Below are 14,113 nucleotides of genomic sequence, written 5' to 3'. Positions count from 1 at the left end.
AAACTTGGACAGAGTACACTTCACTCCCTCATCCAAGTCGCTGATGAAGATATTGAAGAATATCGGTCCAAGGACCGAGCCCTGCGGGACCCCACTGCCCACACCCTTCCAGGTCGATACTGACCCATCCACTACAACTCTCTGGGTGCGACCCTCTAGCCAATTCGCCACCCACCGGACTGTGTAGTCATCCAAGTCACAGCCTCTTAACTTGTTCACCAGTATGGGGTGGGATACCGTATCAAAGGCCTTCCTGAAGTCTAAGTATACAACATCAACCCCTACTCCCGCGTTCAGGCATTTTGTAACCTGGTCATAAAAAGAGACTAGATGAGTCAGGTATGATCTGCCTGCTACGAACCCGTGCTGGTTTCCCCTCAGCATAATTTGTCCTGCCGGGCTCTTGCAAATGTGAGCCTTGATAATTTTTTTGAAGACTTTGCCTAGGATGGAGGTGAGACTGAGTGGCCTATAGTTGCCTGGGTCCTCCTTCCTCCCCTTCTTGAAAATGGGGACCATATTGGCCCTTTTCCAGTCCTCCGGGACCTGGCCCGTGCACCACGAGTGTTCAAATATTCCTGCCAGTGGCTGTGTAGAAGCCCAAAGTTGGAAGGGTTCTCAAGTGTCATCTGATGTAGCCTATATTATCACAGACAGATATCAGTCCAGCCTTTTCTTGAAAATATCCAGCAAAGGAGATTCCGTGACTTCCCTGAGCAGCTTGTTCCGTTATTCTGCTGAGATTTCATTTAGATCTGTTTTGCTGCAGCTTAAACCCATTTTTTGTGTTCTACAATCATTCTCCTTTATGGAAGCCTTTCAGATATTTGAAAACTGCTTTTATGGTCCCCCTTAATTGCCTTTTTGCCAAATGAAACAACTAGTTTTTTCAACCTTTCTCTGTATGGCTGCATTCCAAATCCTTTATCATCTTTGTTGCTCACCTCTGGATCCTCTCCAGTTTCTCCACATCCTTCTTCAATTGTGGAGCCCATGACTGCACACAGTACACTGGCTGTGGCTTACCCAGGATTGAGTAATGGTACCATCTTCTGTGTCTTATATGCTATGCTTCTGGTAAAGCAACCTGAAATCAGATTTACTTTTTGGGTAGTTGCATCAACTTGTTGACTTTTGTGTGTGCCTGAGAACTGCCAAAACTCAGATCTTTTATTGTCTAGCATCTCCCTTTCCCATTCAGTATAATGACGTAATGTCGTGCGGGGAGGGAGGTGAGCCCAGGGTCCCAAATTAGTAGGGGAACTGGAATTGTGCCCACAACCCTGTAGAGTCTGTGCTCTAGCAGGAGAAGCAGCCCCGCAGCATTGCTTTTGTAGTAGCCTCCAAGTGCATAGACACGATGCTACTTCTGTAGTAGCAACAGCTAGAGCAGGCAGACCATGCAGCAGCAGGGGATGGTTTTGGAGTTACTAGCATAGGTAAGACTCTTGTTCCTCTTATCTCCCACTCCTCTGGAATCCCTGTCCCTTCCAGCTCTCAGTGACCCCTTCCCACAGGGTGCAAACCTTGCTTGGTATGTCTCTGATTCAGTATTTGTGCATTTGGCTTTTCTTTAGATGTAGCACCTTTGTTGGATTTCATTTTGTTTTCTACTGACCAGTTCTTTTACCTTCTGAAGATCCTTTTGAATTATAATTCTATCCTCCCAAGAGTTTGAAGACTTGATCCAGATGTTCTCTGTTCCTGCATCCAAAGTGTTAATAAAATTGTTAGGCAACATTAGACCCAGAACAGACCCCTTTGGAAACGACCTTGAAGCTTGCAGTTCTGATGCTGATCCATTTATAGTTGTTACTCCCTGCTTGTGGTTATTTAGCCAATTATGTAGCTACCTAACAATAGATGCAGTTTATTTATAAGAAAGCCAGGAGGGACTGTATCAAAAGCCTTACTAAAGTCCAAGTATATTATGTCCTCCATCCACCAAATCTGTTATCTTATCAAAGTAGGAAATCAAATTGCTTTGTCATGATTTGGTTCTTAAAAATCATGTCGTAATCACCCCTTTCCTTCTCCAGATCATGTTTACAAATTGACTTTTTACATTTGCTCCAGTAACTTCTCAGGTATTGAAATCAGACTGACCAGTCTACAATTCCCTGTGCCTGCCCTTTCTCCCTTTTTAAAGATGAGCACTGTGTTAGCCTGTCCGCAGTCTACAGGGACCTTACGTATCATTCATTCATCATTTTGTAAATGTTATTGCCACTGACTCCAAGATTTCTTCAGCTGGTTCTTTCAGCAGCACGAGCTGAATTTCACCAGACCCTGCCCTAGCTGCATGTATGCCCAATTTAAGAGGATCCGTTGATACCAAAAGAGTCACAGATTTGGCTTTTCCTTTTCAAGGTCTGTCAGAGTTGTTCATTACAAACAACTCGGATATTAGTAGAGAGGATATGGGTAAAATGGAACAGATTGTGGCCTCCTTAGTCTTCACTTAGAGACATGCCCATGAGAAACTTCAGGTCCTAGCATACAGTGTTGGGCTCAGGATGGATTTTTTTTATGCATTTAGTCTGTTTGTATTTCCTTCACAGCTGGACACATGCAAAAGATTGAGTACAACCAAGGCGTTGAAATCAGCTGTTCAGTGATGCATTATAACAGCGTGAGCCTGTTTCCTAACTAGTTCACTCCTAAACCCACTGAGTAAGGGCCGAGAGTCGTCCAGATGCCTGTAAACATAGCTCTTACTATTGCTCATGCACTTTTCAGGGAGTTATACAATACTTTGTTTCTTGTGTACATCTATGGAAACAGAGCTTCACTGGCTGATGCTGCATGGTGTCCATATAACTTGCCAGTATTTAAGACAACTCTATTTAATGTTCTAAAACTCCAATTTAAACTTCTGAAAGAGTTAGCAAGCTCAGTTCTACAGAAGCAAGTTTTTCCATGATTTGCATAAATTCCAAAGGCCTGACCTAGAGAGGCTTAGAGAATATAGTCCTTCTGTATCACAGTGCAGCTCTTCTTTCCAGAGACCTTCAGTTACTCTGGACAGCAACTATCCATGGATGGATACATAGTATGGTGAAGGAGGAATAGATACTTGTAGATCAATATTCATATTACAAAGTGCATCAGACTTGATAGGTGACTATTAAATATTCTGGTGATTTTTCTTTTTCTTTTAATGCTTAGCTCAAGAAGGGGACTTAGAATAAACATAATAGCATGGGTCTGATAAACTAGGTTCTGTGTGTGTGGTGTATATGTATATAAAATTACCCATCCTTCTGAATTGTAACATTCTCTCTAATTCCAGGTATGAGAAAATGATCAGTGGAATGTACCTTGGAGAGATTGTTCGCAATATTTTGATTGATTTCACTAAAAGAGGATTCTTGTTTAGAGGTCAAATTTCAGAGACACTGAAGACCAGAAGTATCTTTGAAACGAAGTTCCTTTCACAGATTGAGAGGTAAGAGTGATAAAAGATATAGCCTTGCTTTAGTTGAAATAGTCCTTGTCTCATTAATAGTGATAGTGTCGGGGAAGAAACATTTTAAAACCGTGGTCAGCAGTGTGTGTTTTTTTTTTTTTTTTTTTTTTTTTTTTCCATGGTGGGCCAGCATGACCTTGGGTCCAAAGAGGGTTGGTACTAGCATCTGCCTGCTGCCACTTTTCCCTACCGCCTGGTTGCCTTATGATGTGGGTGAAGCCTCTAGCACCATGGGCTAGATTCAGTGGCTTCATGGGCTGTTGGTTGCTGATCCGTTTTAGAACACTGTTTCTTATCCTGTTTGCTTCTCACTGGACAGTGTCTATATTGTGATTGTTGCATAAAGAATTATGAATATTGGCAACTTTTTTTTTTCTAGAATTAAACTTCAGTGGATCATACCATTTGTGCCTTATTTGCATACATCTGAGCAAATGTTCAGCAGTTATTTCTTACTGAATCACATGTTAATTTGTAAGCTGTAAAGCATCACTCCTTCAAGTGTTTATGTATCTGCTTAAACTTAAGCAAGCCAGTATACTCCTTGAATTCCGTGGCATATAACCTATGAGTAAAGTTAGATGTATGTGATTGTTTGCAGGATTGGGGCTTAACTGACAAGCTCTAAGGTTTTTCTTTTTATTAGACATGCACCAATATATCAGTCTGATATCAGATTGGTACCGATATAAAGAAAACTGTCTGTATTGGATATTGGCCTGATGGGGCCGATAATTTGGCCGATAAATGCTTGTGCTGTGCACAGCTGCAGCGCAGCACTCAGGCAGCTGCTAAGTCTGGTGTGGTGGAGAGTTGCCTCCAGCTGCTAAGTCTGGTGAGGGGGGAGGGAAGGGGTATGGGGGAGACGGATCAATGCCCCCCACAGTGAGGGAGGGGGCAGGGGCAGGTGATGCCTAGGTGGGGTAGGGTCAGAGCCATGGCTCGTGGTGGGGGGAGGTGGCTTCCACTGCTGCTTGACCCTAAGAGGGCACGGGGGGCATGTGTTCCTCGGTTCTGCTTGGGGCGGGGTAGGCTTCAGACAGGGCTGTGCGGGGCTCTCCTTGGCAGGGGCTGAGTTTGGACCCTCCCCTGCCCCCCCGGTGACAGATCCGGAAGTATGGGAAGTGGACTGATCAGCCATAGGAGGACCCCAGGTGCCCCCCCTAGACCCAGGAGGCACCAGTTGCCGAGCTGGGGGGCAGGAGATCTCTTGCATGCTTCACGGAGGACCCGGAAGTGGAGCAGAAGTATTTCTGGTTCACTTCTGGGTCTGCTGCCAAACATGCGGGAGAGCCCCCTTGCGCTCCTGTGGGACGTTCTGTCCACCCCACCATCTCAGCGTTCACAAGCCTGGTAGTGGAACTCTCCAAGAAGCTGGTGGAATTAAACCACCAAGAGATCTTGGTGGTTTAATTCCACCAGCTTCTTGGAGAGTTCGTGGAGCAGTTGGTGCTTCATGGAAAAACACTGAAATTTTATAAATTTTTTATGAAAAACTAGTTTCTTGGGAAAACCTTTTAATAGCAAATTATAAGGAAAGAGAACTGAAAAAAATTCAGATTGTTGAATTTACAGCCAGCGTAAGCTTCTGCAGTATTGTTTTAGCATGTGTTGATTATTTCATTGCTCATTCTATCTCTGAAGCAGTCAATATAGGGGTCAAGTTTCTTCCCCACCCCACCTAGCTGACTCGCATCTGTTGTCTCCCATTGCATCTGATCCTCACTGCCTTGCATTTGCATTTTTACAGAATTGAATTTTGCGTATTGGCTTCTGGTCCATCTAGGACAGTGGTCACTAACCAGTGGATCTTGATCCACCGATAGATCTCGGAGTCTCTTGGAGTTGATCTGAGGGTGCGGGGGCTGAGTGCACGTGTGCATGCATGTGTGCGCCCCAGCCTGGCAGGTCAGTCTTTGGGGGAGGGAAGGGGCAGGGGCTAGATTGAGGCCTCCATGGTGAGACAGTGCCGCAGAGGCAGGAGCAGGGGTAAATTGAGTCGGGCCCCAGCCGGGTGGGACTTACCTGCTGGGGAGGTGCACCCCCAAATAATTTTTTCTCCCTGTGCCTTGATCTGCCCCCCCCTTCCCCCTCTTTCCCACAGACTTATCTGCTGGGCCGGGGGGGATCTAGGAGAACACAAACACCAGCAGATTCTCCCTATGCCTGAAAAAGGGTGTTTGTGCCCAAAAGATTGTAATGAACAATTTTTCCAACTATTTAATTGGTCTAATAAAAGATATCACATTTACCCAAAGAACCTTGTCTGCTGTGCTTGACATTTTTCCTGTAGTTATTCATACTAGACTGCAGCAAGAAATGAGCTCACAAGTGGGAGTCACACACCTGAATGCTCACTTGTTTATCTCATTGAACACTTGCAAGACATACCACTGTGGTTGTGAGACTGATAAATACCATTCTGAAAACTACAAATTAATATAAAAAATACAATGTTCTTTAAAGTCTTTTTCAGGGATCTGGTCAAAAACCTTGTTCTTCTTCCTTTGCAGTGACAGGTTAGCTTTGCTTCAGGTACGAGCAATCCTTCAGCAGCTTGGCCTGAACAGTACCTGTGATGACAGTATAATTGTAAAGACAGTGTGTGGGGCAGTATCACGAAGAGCAGCTCAGTTGTGTGGAGCGGGAATGGCTGCTGTTGTAGATAAAATAAGGGAGAACAGAGGATTAGAACACCTGGAAATAACTGTCGGTGTAGATGGGACTCTGTATAAACTACATCCGCAGTAAGTATTTGGTTTTTTCCATAATTGTTTGCATTAAGCTGTATGTTGCTGTAGGTTTGGTTTTCTTTGAAGCATCAGATACCAGTCTCTTTCAGTTAATAGCAAGTGGAAACCACTCAAAAAACAAAGACACAAGGAAAATTGAGAAAATGTAATAGGAACAATGAAGTACAAATAGCTAGCAGCAGTATTGCAAACCAAAGCAATGTTCGTCTGAGAACAGAAGTATAAGAGGGAAATGAGGCCATAACTTGGGCACCAAAGTAACACTTTCCTGGCTCCTGAAAGGAAATGACAGAACTTTGCATCCAAGTTTTGATAATGTTTCTTTGGAGGAAGTTTGCGTGTAAGAGTGAGCAGGAATGTAACTTAAGGGGAGGCAACCAGGATGCCACTCCCTAGCATCGACCCTGGGAGTGGGGTGGGGGTGGGGTAGGGAGAGGTGCAAACATAGCAGCTGCCATACTGCTGGTCTGGCTGCCACTACTGGTGGCCTGGCTGCAGCTGCTGCCCCATATGCTGCCGCAGATTGCTGAACTATTCGCTGTTGCTATTAATTCAATGTTGTATTGCATAATGTCTAAATTCCGCTCGGGGACTGGAGCCCTGTTGTGCATGTTTTCTGTACACACATATGTTATGAAAAGAAAGTCCTTGCTCCATAGATGGAGTCTTTAAGTAGTTATTTGATATTGGAGACATGCTGGGTGCCTGAAAGATTACAAGCATGGGTCCTGTGTAGGACACAGGCTGAAAACAGAGCCCTGTAAATCTACTCTGTGTATTAGGAAAAGCATTTGGAGGTGATGGATTGAGAAGCTTAGTGTAGAATAAGTCACTTCAGATTTCTAGAAGCTGAATTGTGTTAGAAAATGTTGTGAGTTTTGAGAAGCTGTTGGTGACCAGAAAGTTCAGTATATTTAGACTTTCTAAAACAGACATAACAGTAAAAGCCAGTGCATTCCCAACCCATTGTTGTACACGTGCTTAAGTTGGACAATAAGTAAGTTAGGCTCTAGAACTGGACTGTTTTTTAGTCTCCTAGAATCCCCTTCCCATAATCCTGTTCTGTCATCAAAGAGAAGAGCAGCAGGGGCAGGAGCAAGCAGCCCAGGTAGCAAAGACGACTCTTCAGCAGTTGCAGGGATCAAGGAAGCTGTGCCATAGGCCTCCCAGAGTCTTTGAGAAGAAGAATCAGGCACCCTCAGGGCTCAATCTTGTGTTAGTGGCAGTAGGAAGGAAAGAAAGAACAAGAACCAATGTCCTCCCTATACCTCAGAAGTAGCAGGTTGCGGCAGCTATCCTCCTTTTCTGCCCCTAAAGGGAGGAGCAGATGGGAAGCCAAGGGGGTGGGAGCAAGTTAGTTACCACTTTGGCTGCTTTGCTTGTAATGAGTATCACCGTTACTACATCTGCAAACCACCTGCATCCCCCAGCATCATTCTTTGTCTCTATGTGGGTTTAGCCAGTGTTCTGAATCTTGTTGGCCCCAAATAGCGCTCAGGGCAGAGTCCTGTACAGATGCTGGGCCTACAGATGGTGCTGGGTTATGCTTACAGCCCCATTTCTTTCCTCTGCAGCTTTTCAAAGGTAATGCACCAAACAGTAAAGGATCTGGCTCCAAAGTGCGATGTGACGTTCCTGCTTTCGGAAGACGGCAGTGGGAAAGGGGCAGCTCTCATTACTGCTGTGGGATGCCGACTTCGTGACGCTGAACAAAACTAAGCTCCACAACACTGGTCCCAATTCTGCCTTTTGAGCACTTTCTTATAAAGCAGTGACTCTGTAGTCTGAACTGGTTAAAGAAAAAAAACAACCCCCCCCCCCCCCCCCCCCCCAGATTCTACTGCTTTATTGAAAAATACAAGTAAATGACATGCATAGGATACAAAATAGTGTGTGTGCTGGTGATAATATCTCTCATCCCTGGCCTCCCAATCTGCATGTTTCTTTTTCATCTTGTTGGCACATTCCCCCATCTATAGGTCACTAAAAATTGGTTTATAATTTATGCAGCTGTCAAAAATTATTGTTTAAAATTACAGCCAAATGGTATACATTGAGAGCTGCTGTTACTCCATATGAAATGTATTCTCTTAGAGCAGATACCACCTCCATGTTAAATGCATGCGAATGTGCTGAACATGAAACCAAGGTGTTTATGCTTATAGAAGTGGAAGTAACAATTCCCGCCTGCATTTCTGCCACCTGTTGTTCCATTTTAAATGACCATGGAAATCTTACAGTGTATCAGCACTGTGTGTTCACGTAACTCTATAGTAGGACTGACTTATTTGCCTCCTTGATTTGTTTGTCAGGTAAAAGTAAACAGCTTTGTCCCACAAATCTGGTCTCACTGGTATTTCCCATTGCTTCTGTGAATAGTGTTGTGTTACCAAGTATAAAATATGTTTTTGTTTTAAATAAGAAAATCTTTACAAATAAAACCAAGTGATTGATTGGGGTAATCCAAATCTCTGGATGTGGGAAATCTGTAGATTTGTGGTCCTTATTCAGACTTTGTTGTATTCTTCAGTCCAGTGTTTCTTATAAAAATACTTTCTATTCTCTCTTGTTAATACAGCTGGTTTGTTGTTCCTGCTAGTTTGTTGAATTGGCAGCTGAACAGGCTGAACCAAATATCTGTCAAAAGTGTAAACTTCTGTTTCTCACTTTACAGTAATTAGCTTTAAAAAGTTTGCCTAATTAAATGCAATTAAAGAGCTACTCAGAACGTGAATACTCAGCAGATGATCCTAGGAAGATACCAGGGCCTGGCTTTTGTTTTGTCTTTGAGGACCCATGTGCGTAAACCAAACAAACTAAAAACCAAAAGCTGACCCAGCTATTCCAGGGACTTAAGGAACACCACCAATTATGTGTGATTGTGGTCCTCTTCTGTGTCAAATTGATTATTCCATCATTATAATTGCATAGCAGGTATATTATTTAAACTGAGAAGCAGTTAAAACAGTCTGTGTGTAATAACTTTTGCAAGCCCCCCATTTTTTGATTTGCAGAAATTAAGAGAACCGTCTGTTTTTAATTCCTCATTTTCTAGTAAAAATGGGGGTCTCTGCTTGCTCTGTCCTTTCTTTTTCTTGCAGGAAACAGATTTGCAGGTTTCTTCTCTCCCATCTCCACCTTGCCCCCAAGATTTGGATTGCCCTAGCTGTTGATAACATTTTAGTATGCATTATGGTGCACTGTGATTGAATGTTGTAAGGTAACATGTGAGTTACAAACAGTAATTGCAGCTTTAAGTGTGTGTCTACCTGAAAATTGCATGCCTATCTGGTTTTGCAAAGGTAGGAAGTCTTTTTAATTTGCACACTAGTAGCAAAGATACTAGTGGTAAGTGGTATTTGTGAAAATATTAAACCTTTTTTGATGTGTGTTAATTGGTGTCTAGTGATTCTTTCTGGAGGAGGTTCTGTTGGATGGTGGCTCAGCACTTTGGAAAACTCTGCTGTTTTGTTAAAGCTAATGCCTTATCTCAATGGTATCAGTTTGTGTTTTTTCCCAGGCTTATAATGCTTTACTCAGAAGGAGTCTGCCAGCGTGACAAAGGTTGGCCTACTGTACCAAAGCAAACCTGGGTGGATGGATGCACACTTGGTCAGACATGCAGCCATGGTATGATAGTTGCATCAGCAAATCTGTGTATGCACCTACCGAACCTGCAGCTTCCTTGTCTGGCATACTAGCTGGCATTTGCACGTCTACCTATGTGGGGTAATTACACATCCCTCCACTGGCATGCATATGTGATGCCTTCATGTGCATGTTGAATGCCCTTTTTCATGCACTAATGTGCTCTTGCAGGTCTACCATTTGTGTCACTGATTGAAACTGATTTATAATCTCTGCATATTTTTTTAGCCTGCCAAGGCTCAGATGAACATCTTAGACCTCAAATGGTGGCCAAAATAAAGTGAAAAGTTTTCTGTTCTGAGCAGAGGTTTTTGTGGGGGGGATTGATTTTGTTGGGACTTTGGGTGTAAGTTACATTTTCTGTCATTTCAGTTTCACAGGTCTTATTTTCCACAGAAGCAGTATATTATGTTAGAGATGGCTGGAGGGAGAACATTTGAATCTGGATTTTGAGCACTTCAAAATCTGGGGTTGTTTTAGCCCAAAACTCTAGTTCTGCTTGATACAGAGAGAATTATAGGATAGCAAAATAAAATCAGGATTAAAATTTAGGTTGGTAAACCCTTATGTTTGCGGGGTGCTCCTGTATATATGGCTTTAGGTTGGATCCGTCTTTTATAACTTATACTAAATATGGAGAAACAGTAAATACAGAGATGACTTTGTGTCTTTAACAGTGAGAGTTTCTATTATGGATGATAGTTGATATATGAGATTTCAAAAAGAACTGGATTTTTTTAACAGAGGCTTAGCTGTATTAGGATTTTTCTCTCTAAACTGCTTTGTTAAAGGTGAAGTACAAAGTTTGAATGTATCTGGAGAAATGTCTTAAATTTTGTGTTGAACCATCAGTAATTGAGATGTCGTGGAGGACATTATTTTAAAGCTTAATGGCTTGCTGAATAAAATTCCCACCCTGTTAATTTTTAAGATGTTTAAAATTTTTAATAATGATAATATAAACATTATATTTTCTGGGGAAAATGTTGTTTATATACTCATGCCATGCTGGCACCTGCTTATGCTGCTCCAGTTGAGGATCCTTGAGTATTTTTCTTACAAGGGTCTCGACAGCATATTAATGAGTTTCAAAATGGGCAATTTTTGTTTTTTCTAAGTTAGCAGAAGCTGAAAATAAAGCTCTTCCTAATTTCTGAAAGTATTTTGTGTTCTTTGTTTCTTTATTTTGCTGGGTTGACAAAATTCTGCAGACATTTTTCCCTTAATGAACGCAAGAGATGTATTAAAGCATTGGTGTTTAGAATGAAGATGGCTTTTAATGGGAGAAATTATCTTTAATTATGTGCATTTGACTGCAATTTAGTATATAATAATTTGTAGATTAGAACGTTATTAATTCATCATGGACTACAATCTTCTTGTTACTTTGTCAATTATGGTAAAGTATTACTGTATCTAATAAGACATGTGAATGGTTTCCTTTTTCAACTGCTACATCAGTTAAATGGCATATCTCCCCAGAAGCCAATTTGAGTCTCTTGTAAACTTTAGCCCTGACTTAAAACTGAAGAAATCATTCAGTGATATTTGGATCTGAACCGGGAACAGGCTAACAAAAAATACCAGTGATCTGATCCAGCAAAAGGTGCCTTTTTTATCAAGGCCATATCAGTTATGGGAGGCTGATGCCAAAAAAGGCTATCCCATCCCATTCTTACTGATCCCCGGAAGACCAATTGACTTTCTATCCCACCCAATAAAGAGACTGTTCAAGTTCCTTACAGTAATACAGTGAAGTTGGTTAGTGAGAAGAGAACTCAAGTTAGCCACATAGAGCGCATCCAGACAATCATCCATGTGCAGTTTGTGGTGTTGTAGACCTGTCTGCAGTGCTGCAAACTACACACACCAGACATGCAGGCATTTACCATATTGCCCACCAATGGATTTTGTCCAGCCTGTGGCAGGTCCCTCAGTCCTGCCCAGCCCAGGCATGGGGCATCGTGGGCCATGGTATGTGTGACTGGTCTTGCCGTTCCCAGGTGTCCAGTGGGGTTGGGGCAGTCTGATGGTGGAACCCACTTCCTGGCAGCCCCTGCAGTGGTGGCTCCTTCCAGCTGCCACCATGCCAGCCCCAGCCCTGCTGCCCAGGCACCCTGACTTGTCTGCCCTGCACCCATTACTGGGGAGGGACCTGCATGGGCAGGGCATGTGGCTAGGCAGATAGGTTGGGGCCATGAGCGGGTGGGGAGCAGCATCCAGGAGTGGTATGGGTGGGTGGGGCTAGGATCATAGAGCAGAGAAGTCCAGGGCTGGAGCCTGAGGCAGAGCCATGATCCTCTGCCCGCATGTCCCTGTGACAGGCACTGGTTCCATGGGCAGGGGCATGTGGGAAGCAGATTGAAGCTCTGCCCCAAGCCCTGTACTGTCACTGACTTGTGATCCTGGGATCTCCGTCCAGGAACTGTGCAGACAGGGCATGCAGCCAGATGGACAGGATGAGGTTGCATGTAGGCAGAGAGCTGCACTTGGGAGTGGGATGTGTGGGTGGGGCCAGGATCATAGGCCAGAATCTTAAGATGGTGACAGCATAGTGCCGGGGCCCAGGGCACAGGTGTGATCTGCTTCCTACACTCCCCTGCCTGCAGAACCAGTGCACATCGCAGTGATATGCAGGCAGTAGATGGTGGCTCTGCCCCAGACCCTGGCCCTACACTGTCACCTCCCCGTGATCCTGGCTCTGCTGCCTGCGACCCTAGCCCGGCCACCTGGCCCAGTGTAGAACAGATCCACTTACAGGGAGTTTTGGTGAGCTGTTGAGAATGGCGGGGTGCTGACTTAGCATGGCAGGAAGTGGGGTGAGTACTCCACATCTGGAGCACTGTGTCCAGTTTAGGGCTCCTCCCTATAGAAAGGATATGGACAAGTTGGAAAGAGTCTACTGGAGAGCAATGAAAATGTTTCGGGGGCTGGGACACATGACTTATGACAAGAGGCTGAGGGAACTGGGCTTATTTAGTCTGCAGAAGAGAGGACTGAAGGCAGGGTTTAATAGCAGCCTTTAACTATCTGAAGGCTGGTTCCAAGGAGGTTGGAGCTAGACTGTTTTCAGTGGTGACAGATGACAGAACAGGGAACAATGGTCTTAAAGTTGCAGCAAGGGAGGCTCAAGTTGGCTGTTAGGAAAAACTTTCTCACTAGGAGGGTGGCGAAGCATTGAAACAGGTTACCTAGAGAGGTGGTGGACTCTCCATCCTTAGAGGCTGGGATGATTTAGCTGGGGCTGGTCCTGCTTTGAGCAGGAGGTTGGACTAGATGACCTGATGTTCCTCCCAACACTAAATTTCTATGATTCTGTGGTGTGGGCATGGTGCTGACCTGGCCTGTGACAGCTCACCAATCTCCCTAAGTTGCCCTCCAGCCCAAATAATTGCCTATCCCTGATCTAGGGAAACCCATAGTAATGTGCAATGGAGCCTTGAGATTGCTAGTAGTAGCATTTTGACAAATGCCTATGGCAGAATGTGTCTCCTAAATTGCTTCTAATTCAGTGGTCCCTGATTGATTGGTTGATCAGGGAACCTCTTTTGGTTGATCCTGGGCTGGGGCTGGGTGCGCATGCGTTCCCTGCCCCATGCCGCCCCCCGCCAAGCCCAGCAGGTCAGTCTGTGGGGGAGGGAAGGGACGGGGGCCAGATCAAGGCACCTGTGGTGAAGGACAGACTGAGTGAGAGACACAGGAGCAGGGGAATGTGAGTGGGGCCCCAGCCCAGCCAGGTGGTGGGAGGATTGTAGCCTGGGGGGCTCATCCAAGGGGGAGGGGGGTGCTCTTGCCTCTGGGTGCACCCCAGCGAAGGCTGTGGTGGCACGTGCCCCTCCATCTCTGTGCAGGGTGGAGGCAGCGCAGGTGCCTGCATCAGCAGTGAGGGAGCGAGTGGGGTTGGAGCAGGTGCAGGCCCTGCAGAGCTGGGGCAGGGTGTGGGACACACCCTACATGTGGAGCAGAGTGGGCTGGGGCTGTGCTGGGCTCTTCTTGGTACGGGTATTGGGTTGTGCTGCGCTCGGGCTGGGTGGTGGCACTGAGAGCAGGGCTATGGGGTGGGGAGGGTTCAGCCACCCAAAAATTTGCATGGCCCCCTAAACCACCCTTCCAGCGCCCCTTGCCACCATGGGACAATGGGCTGGGAGGCTGTGCTGGGCTCTTCCCAATGGTGTGGGGGCTGGGCTATGTTGTGCTTAGGGCGGGCAGCAGCAGCACTGGGAGATGGGCTACCCTGTCTCCC

At 45.0% G+C, this 14,113-nt stretch overlaps 1 protein-coding gene across 1 annotated transcript in view; it reads left to right on the top strand.

Annotated features, from left to right (window-relative positions):
- The window catches only part of HK1 (hexokinase 1), a 132,289-nt gene extending 122,672 nt beyond the window's left edge, over window positions 1–9,617 (top strand). Inside the window, exons 17-19 of the mRNA XM_006023136.3 lie at window positions 3,293–3,448; window positions 5,983–6,216; window positions 7,797–9,617. Coding sequence (XP_006023198.2) covers window positions 3,293–3,448; window positions 5,983–6,216; window positions 7,797–7,941 — 535 coding nt within the window. The 3' untranslated portion in view covers window positions 7,942–9,617. The remainder of the gene's footprint in view (window positions 1–3,292; window positions 3,449–5,982; window positions 6,217–7,796) is intronic.
- The last annotated feature ends 4,496 nt before the right edge of the window (window positions 9,618–14,113 follow it).

Source organism: Alligator sinensis, unplaced genomic scaffold (assembly GCF_000455745.1).
Source record: "Alligator sinensis unplaced genomic scaffold, ASM45574v1 scaffold546_1, whole genome shotgun sequence".
Taxonomy (NCBI): Eukaryota; Metazoa; Chordata; order Crocodylia; family Alligatoridae; genus Alligator; species Alligator sinensis.
The sequence above is the reverse complement of the archived record's forward strand: the minus strand, read 5'-3'. Positions and strand labels throughout refer to the sequence as shown.